Source organism: Tachypleus tridentatus, chromosome 6 (assembly GCF_004210375.1).
Source record: "Tachypleus tridentatus isolate NWPU-2018 chromosome 6, ASM421037v1, whole genome shotgun sequence".
NCBI lineage: Eukaryota > Metazoa > Arthropoda > Merostomata > Xiphosura > Limulidae > Tachypleus > Tachypleus tridentatus.
The window spans coordinates 164,179,270-164,200,064 of NC_134830.1; the positions used below are offsets into that span (position 1 = coordinate 164,179,270).

The window sequence follows — 20,795 nt, forward strand, 5'->3', positions numbered from 1 at the left end:
AATTGTGTAGAATTCAGAAAGACGTAACGTTAGGTGAAAATTGAAATATATCCAACAATTAAGGTAAAGCAGCAAAATAAAGTCAAAAGACAGTTATCCTGCTTTCTAAGTAAAGGAACTTGTGAATATGCCGATTCAGAATGTCCTGCAATTTAATAATTATCTACGAGCGCTACTTAAGAAATGGTTGAAGCTCTGTGTGTGACATAACCTTCAAGCATCGACAACTATTATAATTATATTACTTTTTACTGGCGCACAACTATTATAATTATATTACTTTTTACTGGCGCAACACGGAGTTTGCAACTAGAAGGACGAATTTTACCATTTGAATTTATTTTACTTTCTGCATGACCAGGTGGTTAAGGCGCCCAACTCGTAATCTGAGGGTCGCGGGTTCAAGTCCCCATCACACCAGACATGTTCGCCCTATCAGTCGTGGGGGTGTTATAATGTTACCATCAATCTTACTATTCGTTGGTAAAAGAGTAGCCCAAGAGTTGGCGGTGGGTGATGATGGCTAGCTGCCTTCCCTCTAGTCTTACACTGCTAAATTAAGGACGGTTAGTGCAAAATTCAAAAACAAACAAAGAAGCATTTTACTTCCATGGCGTCTCGCGCATTAAATCGGTCGTGTGAGAAAACGTAAAATATTAGTCGAAATTATACGTATAAATGACGTTTCAAGTCTTGTATTGTGTAATATCAAACTGACAAAACGTCTTTTAATGATCGAAAAAGGGGTAAAACATTATTGGACGGATGGTAATAATTATAAATGTCTGTTGGCTCATCAGGGTTTTTGTGTCAATGTTGTTGGGTATAATTTCAACTTAATTTCGTTTGATGTATGCCGTCGTCACCGACGAGACCTTTCATTGAGCAAATAAAACCTTCTATGTTACAACATAAAATAATGGGTCATTATTCGCCATCTTGAGCGCCATACACCACGAAGCCACACCAATTTATTCGGCAGCCATGTTTGTGTCACGACAGTAGTTTCTCACGAAACTATCACAGTCACGACTGTAACTCGTCTAACGTTTCATAATAGTATGGTACAATTGTCCACTGGCCACTTTATTTATCTCTATTCAAATGTTAATTTCCTTCCGATTTGGCCCGGCATGGCCAAGTGTGTTAAAGCGTTCGACTCGTAATCCGAGGGTCGCTGGTTCGAATCCCGGTCGCACCAAACAAACTCGCCCTTTCAGCCGTAGGTGCGTTATAATGTTACAAATCAATCTCACTATTCGTTGGTAAAAGAGTAGCTCAAAAGTTGGCGGTGGATGGTGATGACTAGCGGCCTTCCCTTACACTGCTAAATTAGGGACGGCTAGCGCAAATAAACCTCGAGTAGCTTTGCGTGAAATTCAAAACAAACAAACTTTCCGAGTTACTAAAACTTCTGAACAAGCAAAACGACAAATACGTGTTGGGCATCGAAGCCCCACAGAACGCGAAACAAATGTGTTTTATTGTCTGTAGCAAAGAAACGAGGATCAACAGCAGTATTTAAATATGATAAGAATGCTTATCAGGAAAGAGACGTGTCGTGATGAACAATTCAGGAAGCGCAAAATGTTCGTAGAGATGTCGCTGAAGAGTTGCGCACACACTCGTGAAATAGTAAACGTTGATTGTAAACAACGGAACAAAAGGCCTAATTTTCTTGGAAGGTAACATATCCTTGAATAGGAAAGGTACTACTGCAACAAAAACTTCAAGAACTAATGGTAGAAATTATCCCTACTGCAGGAAATTACTGACGTTAAATTGGCATCGCAAAATATTTCTCGTATTAGACGCCAGTTATGTGATATTAGGTTCAAAGTTGTTAGGAAAGTGGACAGCCGATACAAGGATTAGCAAAGACATAATTGTTATCATCCGTATAATTAAAATGAAATATGGTTGTTTTATTATAATTAATGTATTAAAGGAAATCAGAACCATTATGAAAAAACATAATATAAATTTATATTTACTATATTGTTATTAGAATCCCTAAAGTATGGTGAATATGTTTCAAATTTGTTTATTATTTCATTTAGGCTTAGGATTAAAGAGTCCAAAACCAGCACAAAATCTATAACCTATGTTTATGCAATTTCTAAATTTGTAATCATTGGGCCATTTTATCGAATGTCGACTGATATTTTCGGTGTGAACCTGGCCAGAAACTCAGATATTTCAGCGCAAACAATGACCACGAGTATTGGGAAAAATTGTGAAAAATAACTTTTTCGAAAATGTTGTAGTCAAATAAAAATGTATTATCTTCATTAAACGTTAAATCACCACCTCTGTCATCATAAACAATATTAGACGAACTTCATTAAAATTTGAATCACCACCTCCACCATCCAAAACAACATTAGACGAGTTTCCTTAAATGTTGAATCACTACCTCCATCATCCAAAACAACATTAGACGAGTTTCATTAAATGTTGAATCACCACCTCCATCATCCAAAACAACATTAGACGAGTTTCATTAAATGTTGAATCACCACCTCCATCATCCAAAACAGCATTAGACGAGTTTCATTAAATGTTGAATCACCACTACCACCATCAAAAACAACATCAGATTGAAAAGTTGAATCACCGCATCCATCATCCAAAACAACATTAGACGAGTTTCATTAAAAGTTGAATCACCACCTCCATCATCCAAAACAGCATTAGACGAGTTTCATTAAATGTTGAATCACCACTACCACCATCAAAAACAACATCAGATGAGCTTCGTTAAAAGTTGAATCACCGCATCCATCATCCAAAACAGCATTAGACGAGTTTCATTAAAAGTTGAATCACCACCTCCATCATCCAAAACAGCATTAGACGAGTTTCATTAAAAGTTGAATCACCACCTCCATCATCCAAAACAGCATTAGACAAGTTTCATTAAAAGTTGAATCACCACCTCCATCATCCAAAACAACATCAGACAAGTTTCATTAAAAGTTGAATCACCATCTCCATCATCCAAAACAACATTAGACGAGTTTCATTAAATGTTGAATCATCACCTCCATCATCCAAAACAGCATTAGACGAGTTTCATTAAATGTTGAATCACCACTACCGCCATCAAAAACAACATCAGATGAGCTTCGTTAAATGTTGAATCACCACATCCACCATAAAAAACAACACTATAAAACATAATATACTTACTTCTCATTAGGCCTAAAAACAAGGTATGTATTATAATTACTATTTACAAAAAAGAAACGGAACCCGTGTGATTGGTGAGAAACAGTGAGTGATGTAGAGAATTTTTGCAAGAGCAGTAAACAGACCCTTTGTTGTCCTTCTGTGTTTATGATTACGTATCTTCTATTAAAACACAAGTTAAAACAATTCCTATAGTTCATTCAGCTTATCCAGTTAAAATGATGATGTCATATTTCATTAAGCTTATGGATTTTATGTCATTGATGTTATTTTTAGCCGCGGTACAATGGCTCATAGAATGTTTCTGAATTTATTTTTTGTTTGTTTTTTCAAGCACAGACTGTAAGCTGATAGCTCGTAATCTCTTGACCGGTTTGAGATCTGGTCACAGTATTGGCTTAGGAGGTCAAACCCTTTCAACTGATATTTCTGACCATGACAAAGGTCTTATAGATTAATTTTACTTTAATCCAGTCTAGAAGGATTTCAGTTTGAGTGTAGTTTAAGAAAGGCCTTGGCCAGTAATAAAATAAATTGGGTATACGCGTACACCACGCTGGCGCATAAAAATTGTTGTTGTTTTGAATTAAGCACAAAGCTACTCAATGGGCTATCTGTGCTATGCCCACAACGGGTATCAAAACCTCGTTTTTAGCGTCGTAAGTCCGCAGACATACCGCTGAGCCACTTGGGGGCGCGCATAAAAATATAATTAATAACAATAAAAAAAAAAGGTCTAAGATTCATTTACTTTGATCCAGCGTAAATATAATTTCAAGCGTTGCATCTATTGGAGATACTCTTTTGTTTTAAAGCAAAAGCTCTGACCAACGCAGGTATCGAAACCGTATATTTATCGTTATTAGCCCCCTGAAGAACCGTTGAGTCACTGAAGGAGAGAGCATCGTTAGTTTACTTTATACTAGGTTTTTTTAGATTCACTAAAGTCGAGTGACGTGGTACAAATTTAATCGTATGATTATTTAAACACGTCACCATCTACGATTACGAATATATAACGCCAAGCATGGCCAGGTTGTTAAGGCATTCGACTCGTAATCTGAGGGTCGCGGGTTCGAATCCCCGTCCCTCCAAATATACTCGTCCTTTCAGCCGTGGGAGCGTTATAATAGCACGGTCAATCCCACTATTCGTTGGTAAAATAGTAGCCAAAGAGTTGGCGGTGGGTGGTGATGACTAGCTGCCTTCCCTCTAGTCTTACACTGCAGAATTAGGGACGATTAGCACAGATACATATCGTGTAGCTTTGCACGAAATTAAACAAACAAATATTTAATTTAGTTTAATGTGTACACATATATATTTACTAGAGATTTCACATCTAAAACACATTTAAATATATTCTTCACATCACGTAAATAAATATTTTGCGTGTACATCTTTGACACCTTGATTTCGTGGCTACGAGAAACCTGTTCGTTCTGTATAACTGCCAGATTCTTACTGCGTGACGTCAGATTTCGAGATCTCATCGTGAAGGTCGCGTGCACTTCCTGTTTTTGTAAGGAGGAGGTGGGGAAGGGGCGTGCGGAAACTTGTTTTACTTCATTCAGTATTTTGAAGTATTTATGAAAGGATTTTAACATACACAATGATATATATAAAGATAAATATTTCGGAAGTTTAAACTCTACCTGTACACGATACTGGTGCTTTAGCGTTTTATTTAACATTGTAAGATCCGTGCAAGAACTTGTAGATCCATCATGATTTACTACCACTCAGCACTTTTAGATGGATGATGATACGGTTTGGCAAGTGCTCAGTCATCATTCGAACACTGTGACCTCATTTATGTTGATTCAGATATGCTGTTGAAAGCACTCCTTATGTTGGTTTGTTCTGAATTTCTCGCAAAGCTGCACGAGGGCTATTTACGCTAGCTGTCCGTCCCTAATTTAGCATTGTAAGACCAGAGAGAAGGCAGCTAGTTATCATCACCCACCCTCAACTTTCAGGCTACTCTTTTACCAATAAATAGTGGGATTGATCGTGACTTATAACACCCCCACAGCTGAAAGCTGTGGGCGAGCATGTTTAATGAGACGGGAATTCGAACCCATGACCTTCAGATTGCGAGTCAACTGCCTTAACCACCTGACCTTGATGGGTCCCTGTAAACAAGGTTACACAGTTCGGTTTCAGTTTGGCAAAAATGGTGTAAATATTCCGGCTCGTAAACTTGTGTAGGGCGAAATTATAATGGTAATGTCCAGGATGTAGTAATGATGATGATATCTTTAATATCATAATGTTCATGTTGTGATATTGATGGTTACGTTTAGGGAATAGTAATGATGGTGACATAATAATAATGTTGTTGTGAACATATCTGATGGTGATATCGACAAAATGATAATGTTCATGTTTTTATATTGATGGTAATGTCCAGGGTGTAATCATGATGGTAGTATTTATAATATGATAATGTCCATGTTGTGCTATTGGTGGCAATGTCCAGGATGTGGTGGTGAAGTCCAGGGTGTAATAATGATGATGGTATCTATAGTATGATAATGTTCATGTTGTTATATTGATGGTAATGTCCAGGGTGTAATAATGATGATAATATCTATAATATTACAATGTCCATGTTGTGATATTGATGGTAGTGTTTAAGATGTGGTGGTAAAGTTCAGGGTAAGACAGTAGTATTCACGACATGATAATGATGTCAGAGTTCAGGGTGTTGAATGTAACTTACACCATAGTTCCTTTATCTTAAGTCCATGATTCCAGACAGCCTCACTTCAATTAATACAATACTAACAGTTGTTGCAATTGGCCAATAAAATTAGCGAGTTATTTGAGATACGTAACTTGACATATGCAGAGATCGATTTTATTTAGAAAACAGGAAAGCAAATGAAATGAAACTTAAAATGAGTTGTCATTGCGAACACGATTTTAACTGAAGTTAAAAAAAACACGTCAATTTTGTTTAGTTCCCTGTTCTGACAACGTTATCTTCAAACACTTGTTTTAACTGTTACAGTTGGACGAATCGCAGTTTATCTCGGTATTTCGAATAAGCAGTTGAAGATATATTTTCTTAAAAAAAAAAAAAAGGTCTTTGCACTCTACATATGTTTCAATCGTGCACTTATCCACGCATGCGTAAACCACAGTATCATGCTATTTCTGGAGTTCATCTATTTTGGTACAGCAAGTTTAACCAAGCATGAAAAACCTAACTTAAATAATCAAAACTAAAAGCTTCGCTGCAATCAGTAAGATGTTAGTGTAGTTGTGGACATCTGGTCGTGTGTGTAACTCTTTCTGAATTCATGACTGTTCAACTACATGACTAGATCTTGTTATACCATGATGCCGTTTCTCATAAAAATACACATTTTGTAAATTATGTTGACTGACGAAAAAAAAAAAAAAGAGTAGAAATCAGCACAGCCAAGAAGGAGAAGGGTTGCATTATGAGATACTACAAAGGTTGAATCATGGGAAATTAAAATGGTCAAACCTTTTGTGAAACATTTGAACATCCTCATCAAAAGCCGAGGAACGCTAATGGATTGAGTCCTCAAGATGCGAAAGTTCATTAGGAACCATTCCGCCCAAATTTAACCTCTAAAAAAAACCTTAAAATTATGTCCTCCTGACTAAAACATCCACCATCCACCAGAGTGTCACGTCATTACATGCGCAACCAAAATAAAAGCGATTATCTAAAACAGCAGACGATGAAACTTGGCTAACAGTAAAACAGGAGAACTATTTTATAAAGGTGAGAAGTACAGATAAACAGTCGAGATTTTCCGCAAAATAGTTCCTTCCATCAGTGGCATAGCGGTATGTCTGCGGACTTACAGTGCGAGAAACCAGGTTTCGAAATGAGAGATCGGTTTGTTCTTTCTGGAATGTTATTCCAGTGTAATGTTCTTAACTTTTTAAAAATATTTTACTCTTCAGATTATTTTAATGGCTTGTCCACTATTATGATAGTTCAATATACATGCTTACTTTCATTAGGGGTTATGGAAGTATATTCAGAGTTATACAGAAACACATATTGCCATCCTTTTGTTATTCGAATACAAATAAATATAAATATATACTTGAAACAATAATTAGAAACGATTGCTTGAACTCAGTCTTATTATTTAGCATTTGACCTGAAAAAACAAGAGCATATACCTAGGTCAGGTTAAGGAAAGTGATCTGTGATACTATCAAACACATTTAATAATCGATCAGCAAACTCAACTGTTTCAAGGTTAGTTTAATAGTCCTATTCTTATCTGATGCCACCTGCTGGGCAGTATTTAAATTAGCTCCTATTTTACATTTTTCATCTCATTCTAAACTAGTTTTTCAAGGCGATTTAAGAGCTAAGCCTTTATACTTGATCATACACGGAACACGTCTTCATTAATTGTCATCTCGTATTTACAAGGCAAAGGACATAGATATACGCTTCATTATATAGAGTTGCTTTTATTTCACGCTGTAAAACGATTCTTCTTGTCCTAATTTCTAGCATCGTGTTGCTCTATCAAGTCTCGTCCTAGTTCCGTTCATGGTTTTCTCATATGTATTTCTTTTGGGTTTTTTTTCCCGCTGTATCGCGAAGAGCGTATTCATTATGGTGCATAAATAAACTCTCTTTATTGCAATTCTTATTACTGTATATATATATGCATGCGTGTGTGCACATGTGTCCACTTGTATTTATTTTATTTTTTTTAAGTACACTCACAATTTGTATGGAAACGGCTGAAAACTTTCGTGTAGTTATAGATCCGCGTGAGACACAAACATGGCATGGCCAGATGAGTTAAGGTGCTTGACTCGTAATCTGAGGGTCGCGGGTTCGAATCCCCGTCGCATCAAACATGCTCGCCCTTTCAGCCGTGGGGGCGTTATAATGTCACGGTCAATCCCACTATTCATTGGTAAGAGAGTAGCTCAAGAGTTGGCGGTGGGTGCTGATGACTAGCTGCCTTCCCTCTAGTCTTGCACTGCAAAATTAGGGATGGCAAGCGCAGATAGCCCTCGTGTAGCTTTGCGCGAAATTCAAAACAAACCAAACCTTAATGGTGACGTCCCACTTTGGCTCTACATTATGCAATGTGGATTACCTGAGTTATCCCTTGACATTAAAAACAGCGTCTTATAAAATATTAAATTTGTTATCAGAGCATCATGAATGTCATACATACGCGCACGAGCGCATAATTATGCGTAATATTATTCTACCAATTCTGCATGCAAGAAATATCGTCACCATCTAACATAAAAAAAAATACATTTTCAGTGGCTCAGTTTTACCAATACCTTGTGATCTTATTAGATGTAAAGATGTTTGTGAGGGATAGAGTGTATTGATGGTACGTCATAAATAGACGTAGCTTATAAAATTCGATCTGCTACCTGTTCCTAAACAACAAAGGTTATCGAAAATTGCATTTGATGCAATTTATGTAGCATTTATAATTTTATTCTAAATCATATATTATGTTTTATAATCATATCGTATATTTGGGAATTTTGCGCAAAGCTACACAAGGACTATCTGCGCTAACCGTCTCTAATTTAGTAGTGTAAGACTAGAGGGAAGGCAGCTAGTCATCACCACCCACCGTCAACTCTGGGGTTAATCTTTAACAATGAAGGGCGGGATTGACCGTCAGATTATAACGCCCACATTATAAAGGGCGATCATGTTTGATGTATAGGGATTCGAATCCGCGACCCTCAGATCACAAGTCAAGTGCTTTAACCACCTTGCCATGCGGGGCCTCTGTCATATGTAAGCTCGGTTTTTTCAGCTGTAGCAATAAATGAAAGTCTGTTGAAAACATACCACAGTATATAGGTTTTGATAATATTTTGCTGTCGTAGGCTCCAATCGTGGAGTCGAAGGCCAGGTGAGATGTAAAAGCTATTTTTGAAAAGGTATTTTTTTCGTAACGCTGAAACATTTACACGTTATGAGTCTTAAACCTCGATAAAGTAATGTAGTAATACATCTAAAACAATATTTTTTTTATTATACTTCTTCAAAAACATTTCTCATGATGGTCGAGTCTTGTTGACAAGATTCTAAAATGTCTGAAGCTGGCTAGACATTTGAGCAGTTGCATTTGAATATTTCTGGAATTGTTGCTGAAACAAATACACTCACTCATATATATATATATTTCCACAAAGCCAAAGTTATCTCTGTAGGATACATAAAACATAATCTACGTTCGTACCCTTATTAAAGCATAATATACAATGAACTATTCACCAGAACAAAATCAGGAATGTAACATTTAGTAAAGTTACAGGTTACACTGTTACAGGTGGATATATCCAAGGAAACACTATCTTTATTATTTCAGTTGGTAACACACAAATATTTTTACTGCAACTAAAAAAAAAACATTATTTACCTTAAAGAAGCGACATCTTTACTTTTACACTTAACAAACCATAATTTACATTGCTGCACGTCACTAAAGTTAATATGAATTCTAAACTAGGAAAACAAAATTCATATAGTTCAACTTAGTATGACCAAATTAGCATTGTTACAATCTTTGAAACAACTAATATGCAGTCTACATTGTTACAGTTAATAAAACATTGTCATAATTAATAAAACAGTTTACGTTGTTACAGTTAAAACACAGGCTACATTGTTACACTTAATAAAACACTCCACGCTGCTATAGTTAGAACACAGTTGACTCTGTTGCATGCGCTTTGTAAATTAGTCTGCAATGTTACTGTTAAAATATACAGTTTACGTTGTGACCCACATCTCATTAAAACAGTCTGTATTCTGTGTTGTTACGGTCAATAAACAACAATCTGACTCAATCAATCACTCCAAGACACCCTGAAAAGTACCGCGTGAGTTTTTCACTGTAGAGCTTTTGAGTGACTGAGAGAGGTTTAGGTAATTTTGACGAATATGAAAGCAAGTAAAATTATCTTAAATTTTGCGTGCTGACTGTGTTTATGGGTGAAAAAAACATCCAGGCTGAGGTTAGGTGAGAAGGGTAACGACCTTATCCTACTACTTAGGGTGCTTGAACCTTCAGTGTGGAAACTGGGTGGGTGGTGAACACGCCCACAGACATATTTTCGAAACTTCTTGCCTTATGAAATATAGCCTTGTAATGCTTACGAATGGTTATACCTTTCTTAGCATAAATGTATAGTTCTGGTTAATAGCATGGAAATATTTATCACCAATCTATTTCTCATAATTTGTGATTTTGTGCGTGGTGGGGGTAGGCGAACTGGTGAGAGGAATGTAATTAATTATGTGACACTCAGTGGTGGGATTGGATTTAATATCAAATGGTCAGTGCTACAAGGTAGTGATCGTAAGACTATTGAACAGATCCAGCGAGGTGCAGTGAACCATTTACAAAAACAAGAACGTTCGCCACGATCACGAACTCCCACCTGGCGATTAAATATTTTAAACTTATATTTGAATAAAGATTTCCATAATTTCGTATTCGTGTGTTGACGTAGGAGCGTCACACTTTTAATAAAAATAGTTGCAGTAAAAATAGTAACTTTATTGTAATAGTACTTTAAATTCAGTATTTCTAGAGAAATCACAGACCCTGAAATCTGTAACGCCACTTGTTTTAAGCCTACCCTAATTTGTATACTGTCAATAAATAAACTTACACTGTTATTCTACGACATGTTAAACTTTTTTTTTGAAATCTTTGATAACTTTTAATATGCTGCTGCACAAAATGCCTATTAAAATATATTTATATTTGCCTTTTGCTTATATCCATTGAAATGAAGTGCTTAAACATGCGCATTTCAAAACAGACAACCGAGTATCGCAGAGTCCGTAGACCACATATATGGTAATTGCGAAGATACTCAATAGGCATAATACAAATACCCGAGCTAAAAATCAACAGTGACAGAGAGTTTTACTGTAAAAGATGATGGTCACTCACTTTCATTTGTTTCTCTACCAAACAAGCCCCAGAACAAAGCAATAAACCATCGTTAAGATATCAAAATTAAAAGTGATCAACCCACCAAACTGTTAATATTACTTCTTCTTGTTTCAATGGAAATAAATCTACAACTGCTTTATCACTAAAGTAAGTTTAAACCTAAAACAATGGGCCCGCATCGCCAGGCGTGTTAAGGCGTTCGACTAGTAATCCGAGGGTCGCGGGTTCGAATCCCGGTCGCACTAAACATGCTCGCCCTTTCAGCCGTGGGGGTGTTATAATGTGACGGTCAATCCCCGTATTCGTGATAAAAGAGTAGTCCAAGAGTGATAACTAGCTGCCTTCCCTCTAGTCTTACACTGCTAAATTAGGGACGGCTAGCGCAGATAACCCTCGAGTAGCTTTGTACGCAATTCACAAACAAACAAACCTAAATCCACTCTGTGTTTCTGGGTACTATCATCGCTTAGTCGTAATAAGTGACAGTAATTAATAAATATAGTCATTCTTGTGTAAATGATGTTATCATAACTCACTAAAATTAGCTTTTTTTACAGAAATATGATGTTGCTTTTAAAAGCTTGAGTTTAGGGTGAAACAGGAATTACTAGCCAATAATAGATTAATATTAAATGACTGTAAGATGTAGAATACTCAAATGCTTTGAACACACACTATACTATGAGTTCTTTAGGGAATCAACACCTACATTATGTATAATGGACTCGATGCCAAAGCGGATTAATGATCTTCTGAAAAATAAAGGCGGTCATATCATATATTAATTTGCTAGTAATTTTTGGATTCTCAGAAATAAAACTAAAAAAAAAAAAAATTGAAAAAATCGTAATTTTCCGTCTTGTTACAATTAATTTGCACAAGGGTGTAGATCATCCTTACATGAGTTCATTATTGAAATTTTACTGGAGTTGTAAATTATATATTCTTGACTGTTGATATGAAGTTTGTTTATCGTAATATCACGACCATTTCAGAGTAATAATCCACGTAATGTTACAAGAGTGTAGAACTTGCGTATAAGGAAAATCAAATTGGGTTAAAATATGTCTTGATCAGTACAGACTATTACAGATTCTCGTTACAAGGTCGATCGAATTGACCGATTTCGTAACCATTCTGTATTCCAGTAGTTTATCGTGTAACATCAAATTTTAATATTGAAAGTCGTTTAGGGATAATATAAGCTTAGCTTTATTATCCCTAAATTTTTGTTTGCATTCGTTTTGGCATTGCCATTCCAACATCATGTTCATTTGCAAAATGTTTTTTTATTACTTCTTATAATAATAGATTGGCATAAAGACTTCTTCAGTCTGCTAATAGTTAGGAATTTTAGTTCAAGGTATAGTTTGAGTTTGAAATATGCCAAAAAAAAGACAAACATTTCCGGTTCATAAAATGACACCTAAGTACAACTTCAAATAATAGTATCATTAACTGGGGAAAAAACGGAGATATCCCAAAGAAATTCGACACTGAAAATCGAAAGAGGTGAAATGAAATGTCGTTATTTATCATTTTAATTATATATTTGAATTTTACATTTTTATCACATATTCATATGTTTCACGTCTCTTTTTCGTGAAAATGTATGTTCTATAAACCCTGAGAAAACAGTGCTACAGTTTTATTTTTGTATTTGATGTTTTGATAAGCACTTTAGATTTGGAAATAGTTTTCGTATTACTGTAAAATAACTTTAGAAACAATACTAAAACACTGATAAATTCGCAGTGGGAAGGTTGTGGACATGCTATCGCTCAAATGTTCTATAAACTAGACAGTCTGGAAAGTGAAATATGTCATGTTATGATCACCATCTGCATGATGTGACCGGTAAAATAGGGACCGTAAGTTCGCTTATTATTAATGATCATTCGATATAAGATAGGCCTGGCACGTGTATGAACATGTGTGTGCCTGTATATATCTATATAGGGAGATGTACTGTTGAACTTGACGATAACCGAAGAAGGTCGAAACGTTGTTCGCTCCTCTACATAAAAATTTTATATATATTTTACTCTACAAGTTGGTTTTCTCATCATCGCTGATTGTTATACATGTTTCTTTGTGACATTGTCACGCGGCATTCGATTTACTGTTCAGTTAGTGACACAATATTATTTATATTAATATATATATATCTGCAGTTAACTTTGGTGGTTTGGCCTACAACATTTTTCTTTCTTTCATTTAATTGTATACTAATTGTTACAAACCAACAATATATGCTGTCTCTTCGCGCGTCGATTTATAAGCATTAAGGCGAGGTTCTCGAAAGTTCAGTTGGCAATAATACTGGCAATTACTCGTATTTTACATACGCACATCGTACGTTACTGATTTTTACGCTCGAGAATCTTCTACACATTTAGAGAACAGGCAGGACTTTCGCAATAAATACTTAACAATACAAGTTACATGGATTTCTAAATATATGTTAAACTGAAACAAACATGGACATTAGAATAAAGATATAATAATAGTAAACCCGTTACAACCACCTACGTCTCACGAGTTTATTTAGTAAAACTCTAACCTTTCTCACTTTGAATTTGACGGTACTTATACGTGTTCAAAGTATCAGTGTGTCGTAAGTGACTCTGATTCACTAACTACATTCAGAAAACTGATTTCTAGTTTCTTCTGTTGGTTATTTCGTAATCGAACAATAGCAATAAAATCTCGTTTCTATAATTTTAGGTTAGGGGCGCTCAACTCGTAATCTGAGGGTTGCGAGTTCGAGTTCCCGTCACACCAAACATGCTCGCCCTTCCAGCTATGGGAGCGTGATAACATGACAGTCAATCGCACTATTCGTTGGTAAAAGAGTAGCCCAAGAGTCGGCGGTGAGTGGTGATGACTAGTTGCCTCCCCTCAAGTCTTACACTGAAAATTAGAGACGGCTAGCGCAGATAGCCCTCGTGTAGCTTTGCGCGAAATTCAAAAACAAATACTCCCAACATGCTCGCCCTTTCACCGTGGAAGTGTTATAAAGTGGCGGTCAATCCCACTATTCGTTGGTAAAGGAGTATCCCAAGAGTTGGCGGAGAGTGATGATGATTAGCTGCCTTCTCTCGAGTCTTACAATGTTAAATTAGGCAAGGCTAGTGCAAATAGCCCTGGTGTAGCTTTGCGCGGAATTCAAAAACAAACAAACAAATATATCCTTTAATTTTTAACTTCTTTATTAAGTGCCCGTCGCTTCTAATTTTAAAAACGTGAGCGTTCACGCATAGTTAACTTCATAGTGAGCTTAAATCAGACTTAAGTAAATCCGGTCTAAGCCATGCAGTAACTTAGCTATACCCCTTTAACCTGAATAGTATAATTTCGCCAATGACATTATCTGCCGTTTCACGAGGTTGTTGTTTCGTATCTAACCTTACGCAGCATGTAAATTACTTGATGACTGCCACTCTGAGAAGTAGTGCTTCGATATTGCAATTCATCATATGATCATTCATGTAGTTTTGGTTCTATCAGAAGAGGTCCTTTGTTTGTTTTCCAGCTTCATAATTATGTCCTCTCAGAGAGTGTGTTTTCTTATAGCAAAGCCACATCGGGCTATCTACGGAGCCTACCGAGAGGAATCGAACCCCTGTTTTTAGCGTTGTAAACCCGTAGAGGGGACCCTCTCAGAGAAACATACTATTTTACTATTGTCTTCTTTCTTTTTCTTCCAAACACTTTTTAACTGACTGCTATTCCTTTATTTCTTTGAGGATTGACTTAAAACTTGGCAGGGTTTAACCTTGATCCGATACCCCAGATACCTTTTTTATTTTTTAATTTAGGTTTGTTTGTTTTTTACATATTCTATTAGGTCAAAAGTAAAACACCCCCCCCCCAATGCATAATTTGAACTCCTGTCCGGTCATATTTACAACAATCAAAATTTATATAGGTACAAATATAAGTTGCCCTGCCCCCAACACTATGGGATACAAAAGCCTGATGTGTTTATTTTATGTTTCTTAGGAAAGGGGTCAGATCTTACAAAAAGAACATAATTTTGTGGCTTGCGTCAATTACTCGGCCATATTTTGACCATTTCTTATGGGATTTGGTCATTTTATGGGGACCAAAAGGTTGAATAAACCTTTTAACGTGTTTTGACTAATTTCTGTTCCTGTTCCCATCAATTTACACGAACTTTAATACTAATATACTTGTCCATGTTTTACTAATTAGAGAGGAGTTAAAAATCCACGAAAAGTAAAATTTTGTTTTACTATTATTGAGCTATGATTCGTCCAATTTTCATAGAATTCGATACAAGTTTTTATAAGTCTCAAACAGAGATGTAGACAGTTTCGATTTATCTGTGTTTCTCATGATCTTTCTGGTGTCAATATCGGCCAGACCCGGCAAGGCCAGGTGGTAAAGCCACTCGACACGTAATCTGAAGGTTACGGGTTCGAATCCCCGTTAGACTAAACATGTTCGCCTTTTCACCCGTGGAAGCGTAATAATGTGTCGGCCAATCCCTATTCGTTGGTAAAATAGTAGCCCAAGAGTTAGTGGCGGGTGGTGATGACTAGCTGCTTTCCCTCTAGTCTTACACTACTAGCGCAGATAGTCATGTGTAGCTTTGCGCGAAATTCAAAATAAACCAAATCAAAATTGGCCATATTGGGATCTCGAGGCGGGGACATGTTGTTTGGCCTCTTTATTCATATAGTGTTGCAAGGCGTTATCAAAGAAACATTCAGTTTTGTGATATACAATACCACGACTTGCATTTGTTTTACTGGTGTCTCTATTGATAAAATACTTGTTTTTGCTTGCCTTAACACCTAGTGTTGTCTCTTACAGTAAACGGCGACAGTTCACCATACTTGTCCAGTGTACTAGACCCTTAATTCGTTTAATGTTACGGTGACTGGTCGCTGTTTTTGTTTTTTATGAGTGTTGGAGTATCAATCTTATTAACACAGTCTGGACCCTTCTCTGGCCTTGTAGCGTAAAACTTTTTATTTAAGTTTTCACTTTTATACCAAAAAAATTAATGCTACAGTACTTACTAATTTAACGAGTTTAGACTTAAAATGGCTTTAAGTAATCCAACATTAATCAGTTTTTGCCATCAGATGTAAGAGTAACATTGCTGAAGACTACATTTGACTACGTCAAAATAGACGTTGAGATCGTTGTTTGTCCAGAGGTTGGACTGATGTCACGTGGAAAATTAGTCTGGTATTTTTCCAACACTTTAGAAGAGACTGAGACAGATACAAAGATTGATTTAGTCTGGAGATAGTGAGTGAGTTTGATAACCAGTTAATTAGTAAGCAGCAAATTAATAGGTCAGTTTGTCTGGTGACGTCACTCAGTTCAGTCGAATAAAATTTGGTTTGTAACAAACGAGAGAGTTTGTAACTGAGTGGAAGTTTATTTCAGACGTCGTTTGTTTGCAATGTTAGAAATGCTGTTATTTATGTAAACTTACAGATCTCGTACAATTTGTACTTTATCATTAAATGTATTACACTTTGTATCCTTTGTGTTACTGAATAATTCGAAAGAATCTTCATCAATAGAGACCTGTGTAATAATGTACAAACACTGAAAAACGTAGAGCTCACATTTCGTTGTCTTACTATGGTTAAAACCATGGCTTAGTACATTTCAGTTTGTCGTATTGAAACCTGGGTCAACGTCATCACACACTTCTGTGTACTTTATATTTTAGACAAATGAAAATCACAATCTCGGAGTATGCACTAAAACTCTGAGTTTAGATTTTTTATGATACCTTCTTTTGATTCTATAAATAACATTAGCATTTACTCTATAAGTATGAACATAAAAAAAAACACGAACTGCTGTCTTTAATGTATGTTGTTAATGTTCCAGAAAGTTGTCTAAGCACCGCATGGCCAAGTGGTTAGGGAGCTCGACTCGTCATATTAGGGTCACGGGTTCAAATCCCCGTCACGTCAAACATGCTCGCCTTTTCAGCCGTGGGGGTGTTATAACGTGACGGTCAATCCCCCTATTCGTTGGTAAAAGAGTAGCCCAAGAGTTGGCGGTGGGTGGTGATGTTTAGCTGCCTTCCATTTAGTCCTACACTACTAAATTAGGGACGGCTAGCGCAGATAACTCTCGGATAGCTTTGCGCAAAATTCAAAACATAAAGTGTCTCTACTTATTTCTCATACTGACTTAATAGAATGCAAATTTCGTGAGTTCCAAGTGGGTGAAATATTTTATTAATAAGTGGAGAGTAGGCCTACTATTATTTATCCCCATTCTTCATATGTAGAACTCGCTGTCCCTGAAAGAGTTCTGTCTCAATAGTAAATAAAACCAAAAGTAACAAATCGCTTTATTTCTTGCTTTTGAAGTTCGCATCTCATGCTGTGTTGTAACCTATATTTGCATAATTCTCATGGTCATTCCGTTTGCTTACTGACGTCACAATAGTACGAATTGCAACGTCAGGTGTCCTTTATGTGACGTCAGTTTAGTGTCAACTGAATTACTGACAGCAAACTACTGTATGATAGTGCGAATAGTTTAAACAGGTGACTCTTTCATAGGCCCGGTATGGCCAAGTGTGTTAAGGCGTTCGACTCGTAATCCGAGGGTCGCATGTTGGAATCCCGGTCGCATGAAACATGCTCGCCCTTTCAGCCGTGGGGGCGTTATATGTGACCGTGAATCCCACTATTCGTTGGTAAAAGAGTAGCCCAAGAGTTGGCGGTGGGTGGTGATGACTAGCTGCATTCCCTCTAGTCTTACACTGCTAAATTACGGATGGCTAGCACAGATAGCCCTCGAGTAGCTTTGTGCGAAATTCAAAAACAAACAAACAAACAAACCTTAGGCCCCCTTTTGAGAAAAATTAACAGTGTTCAGACAAGTCATTTTCAAAACTTCTTTTTGGTGGCAATCAAATTCCAACAAAATCTGTTTAAATCCCTGTTTGTGAATAACCAAGGCAGAAAATGTGCTAATGGCTTGCTAAAAATAACGAGACTACACCTTCATCACTTCGCTAATTAGTTTGATAAATACGAACAGTTACGAAGAGTAACTGTTACACAGCTTCTTTGTCTAAAAATGCCCGAATGGCCAGGTGGTTAAGGCACTGGATTCATAATCCGAGGGTGATGAGTCTGAATCCTCGTCGCACCAAATACGCTCGCCCTTTTAGCCGTGGGGGCGTTATAATTCGACAGTATATCCCACTATTCGTTGGTAAAAGAGTAGTCCAAGAGTTAGGGGTGAGTGGTGGTGACTAGCTGCCTTTCCTCCAGTCTTACACTGCTGAATTAGGGACGGCTAGCGCAGATAACCCTCGTAGAGCATTGCGCAAAATTGAAAACACAAACAGCTAAAAAATATTATATTTTTCTTAAATGTGAAATCCCATACGTATACAAAAGCAAACCAAAAGTTCTGTTAAATTTCACGGTGTTATTCTTTTTCAGCTAATACAAAAATAAGATTAAAAAACGGTGTTTTTTGTTTTTAGAATACCTTAAACTGTATTCTTATAAGTTGCTTGCTACTTATTTTCCAGGCTCTCAACATTCTTGGAACAGTAATGCCCTCTTTTTGGTCGAATTGGCATGAGAATGTAATTCTGTGGCTCAGATTAACCGAAAGTTTAATCGTCCCTCTGCTCTTTTATCTGACGGACCCCCCTCAACGTGCAGCTTTGAGACGTGCGTTCCAACGAAGACGTGGCAAGTTCACAGATTTTGGAGGTACGTTTCGAAATGGTGGTATAGTCTTTAAATGTATATTAGTGTATTTCTGTCTCTCACTAAAATTATCTGGCTTACAGTTGAAACTACCTTTAAATCAAAAAAATAAGTAAAACTAAGTATTAATTTACAACTTATTGGTCTAACTTTGATAATTAATTGCTATATTATAGTTTACGTATAACTTTACGTATTCAACAATGCTGCCACTCCATGTTTGTTTAAAGTGTGGTATTTTGTTTTTTAATTTCGCGCAAACTACACGAGGGCCACCTGCGCTAGCCATCCCAAATTTAGTAGTGTAAGACTAGAAGGAAGGCAGCTAGTCATCACAATCCACCGCCAACTCTAGGGCTACTCTTTTATCAATGAATAATGAGATTGACTGTAACATTATAACGACCCCACGCCTGAAAGGGGCGAGCATGTTTGGTGTGAAAGGGGTATAATATGAACATTTATACACAAGATATGTTCCTGAAGTGTATAAATAATTACTTTTGTACATATGAATAGTAAATGATAGGTCAGTGCTAGAAATGGGAGGAAAGACTGCCGATAATCGGGTAATATAAGACCAATAAAATAATCATTACATTTTGATCAGAGAAAAAAAAAACGCTTTAGGGTTAGGGATTTTTGTTTTACCTTACGACTTGGAACATTATTAGAAACAAGTGTGCAGGAATGCGTGACGGTTGTCTTTGGGAAGAAATTCAAATCTGTGTGACACAAACGGTCAATTATTAAACTATTTGTGGCTCGATATGGCCAGGTGGGTTGAGGCGTGCGATTCATAATCTGAGGGTTGCAGGTTCGCATCCCCATCGTACCAAACATGCTCGCCTTTTCAGCCGTGGGGGCGTTATAATGTGACGATCAATCAAGCGGTGGGTGGTGATGACTAGCTGCATTTACCTTTATTCTTACACTTCTAAATTAGGGAAGGCTAGGGCAGATACACCTCGTGTTGCTTTGCGCGAAATTCAAAACAAACAAAGAGTTAAACTATTTCCTTATAAGGTCTTCTAATGATACCAGTTCTCTTTCGCAATTTGGTCACCTAGTATATATTATACATAAAAAAAAGAAATGTACAAAATTAATTATCACCACTAAAACAAACAGTCACTCAAACACGGCACTTAACTTTTGTAAGGATTAATTAAAAACAATTAATAGTTAATTATGTATATGCTTATTTATCCTATTATTTTTCTCTTTCGTGTTTTTTTTATTTTTATTTTCTTCCCCTAACGGCTAAATACATATAACTTATTTAATTTAGTTGTGTGGTTAATAAGAAAACTTAATTTTTATAACTATTTAATTCATTTTTTCTTTCTTTTTTTTTAATTTCGCGCAAAGCTACATGATTGCTATCTGGGCTAGCCGTCCCTAATTTAGTAGTGTAAGACTAGAGGAAGGCAGATAGTTATCACCACCCACCGCTAACTCATGAGCTACTCTTTTACCAACGAATAGTGGGATTGATCGTGACAATATAACGCTCCCACGGCTGAAAGGGCGAATTTAGTTCTTCAAGGAGGTCCCAGGATTTCTACAATATGACCAGATATGTCCAGGTGGTTAAAGCACTCGACTTGTAATCCGAGGGTCGCGGGTTCGAATCTCTGTCACAACCAAGATGCTCGCCTATTCTGCCGTGGGGGTGTTATAATGTCACGGTCAATCTCACTATTCATTGGTAAAAGAGTAGTCCAAGAGTTGGCGGTGGGTGGTGATGACCAGCTGCATTCCCTCTAGTCTTACACTGTTAAATTAGGGACGGCTAGCGCAGGTAGCCCTCGTGTAGCTTTGCGCGAAATTAAAAACAAACCAAATAAACCAATTTCTACAATAAAGGTGGCCACCACTGAGCTTTGTGTCGGTGACG

General features: G+C 36.7%; 1 protein-coding gene across 1 annotated transcript in view; it reads left to right on the plus strand.

The window, feature by feature from the left end:
* LOC143254339 (uncharacterized) overlaps positions 1-20,795 on the plus strand; it is a 41,173-nt gene that overhangs the window by 13,359 nt on the left and 7,019 nt on the right. The window contains exon 2 of the mRNA XM_076509373.1: positions 18,712-18,898. Within this exon, the coding sequence (XP_076365488.1) occupies positions 18,712-18,898 (187 nt within the window). The remainder of the gene's footprint in view (positions 1-18,711; positions 18,899-20,795) is intronic.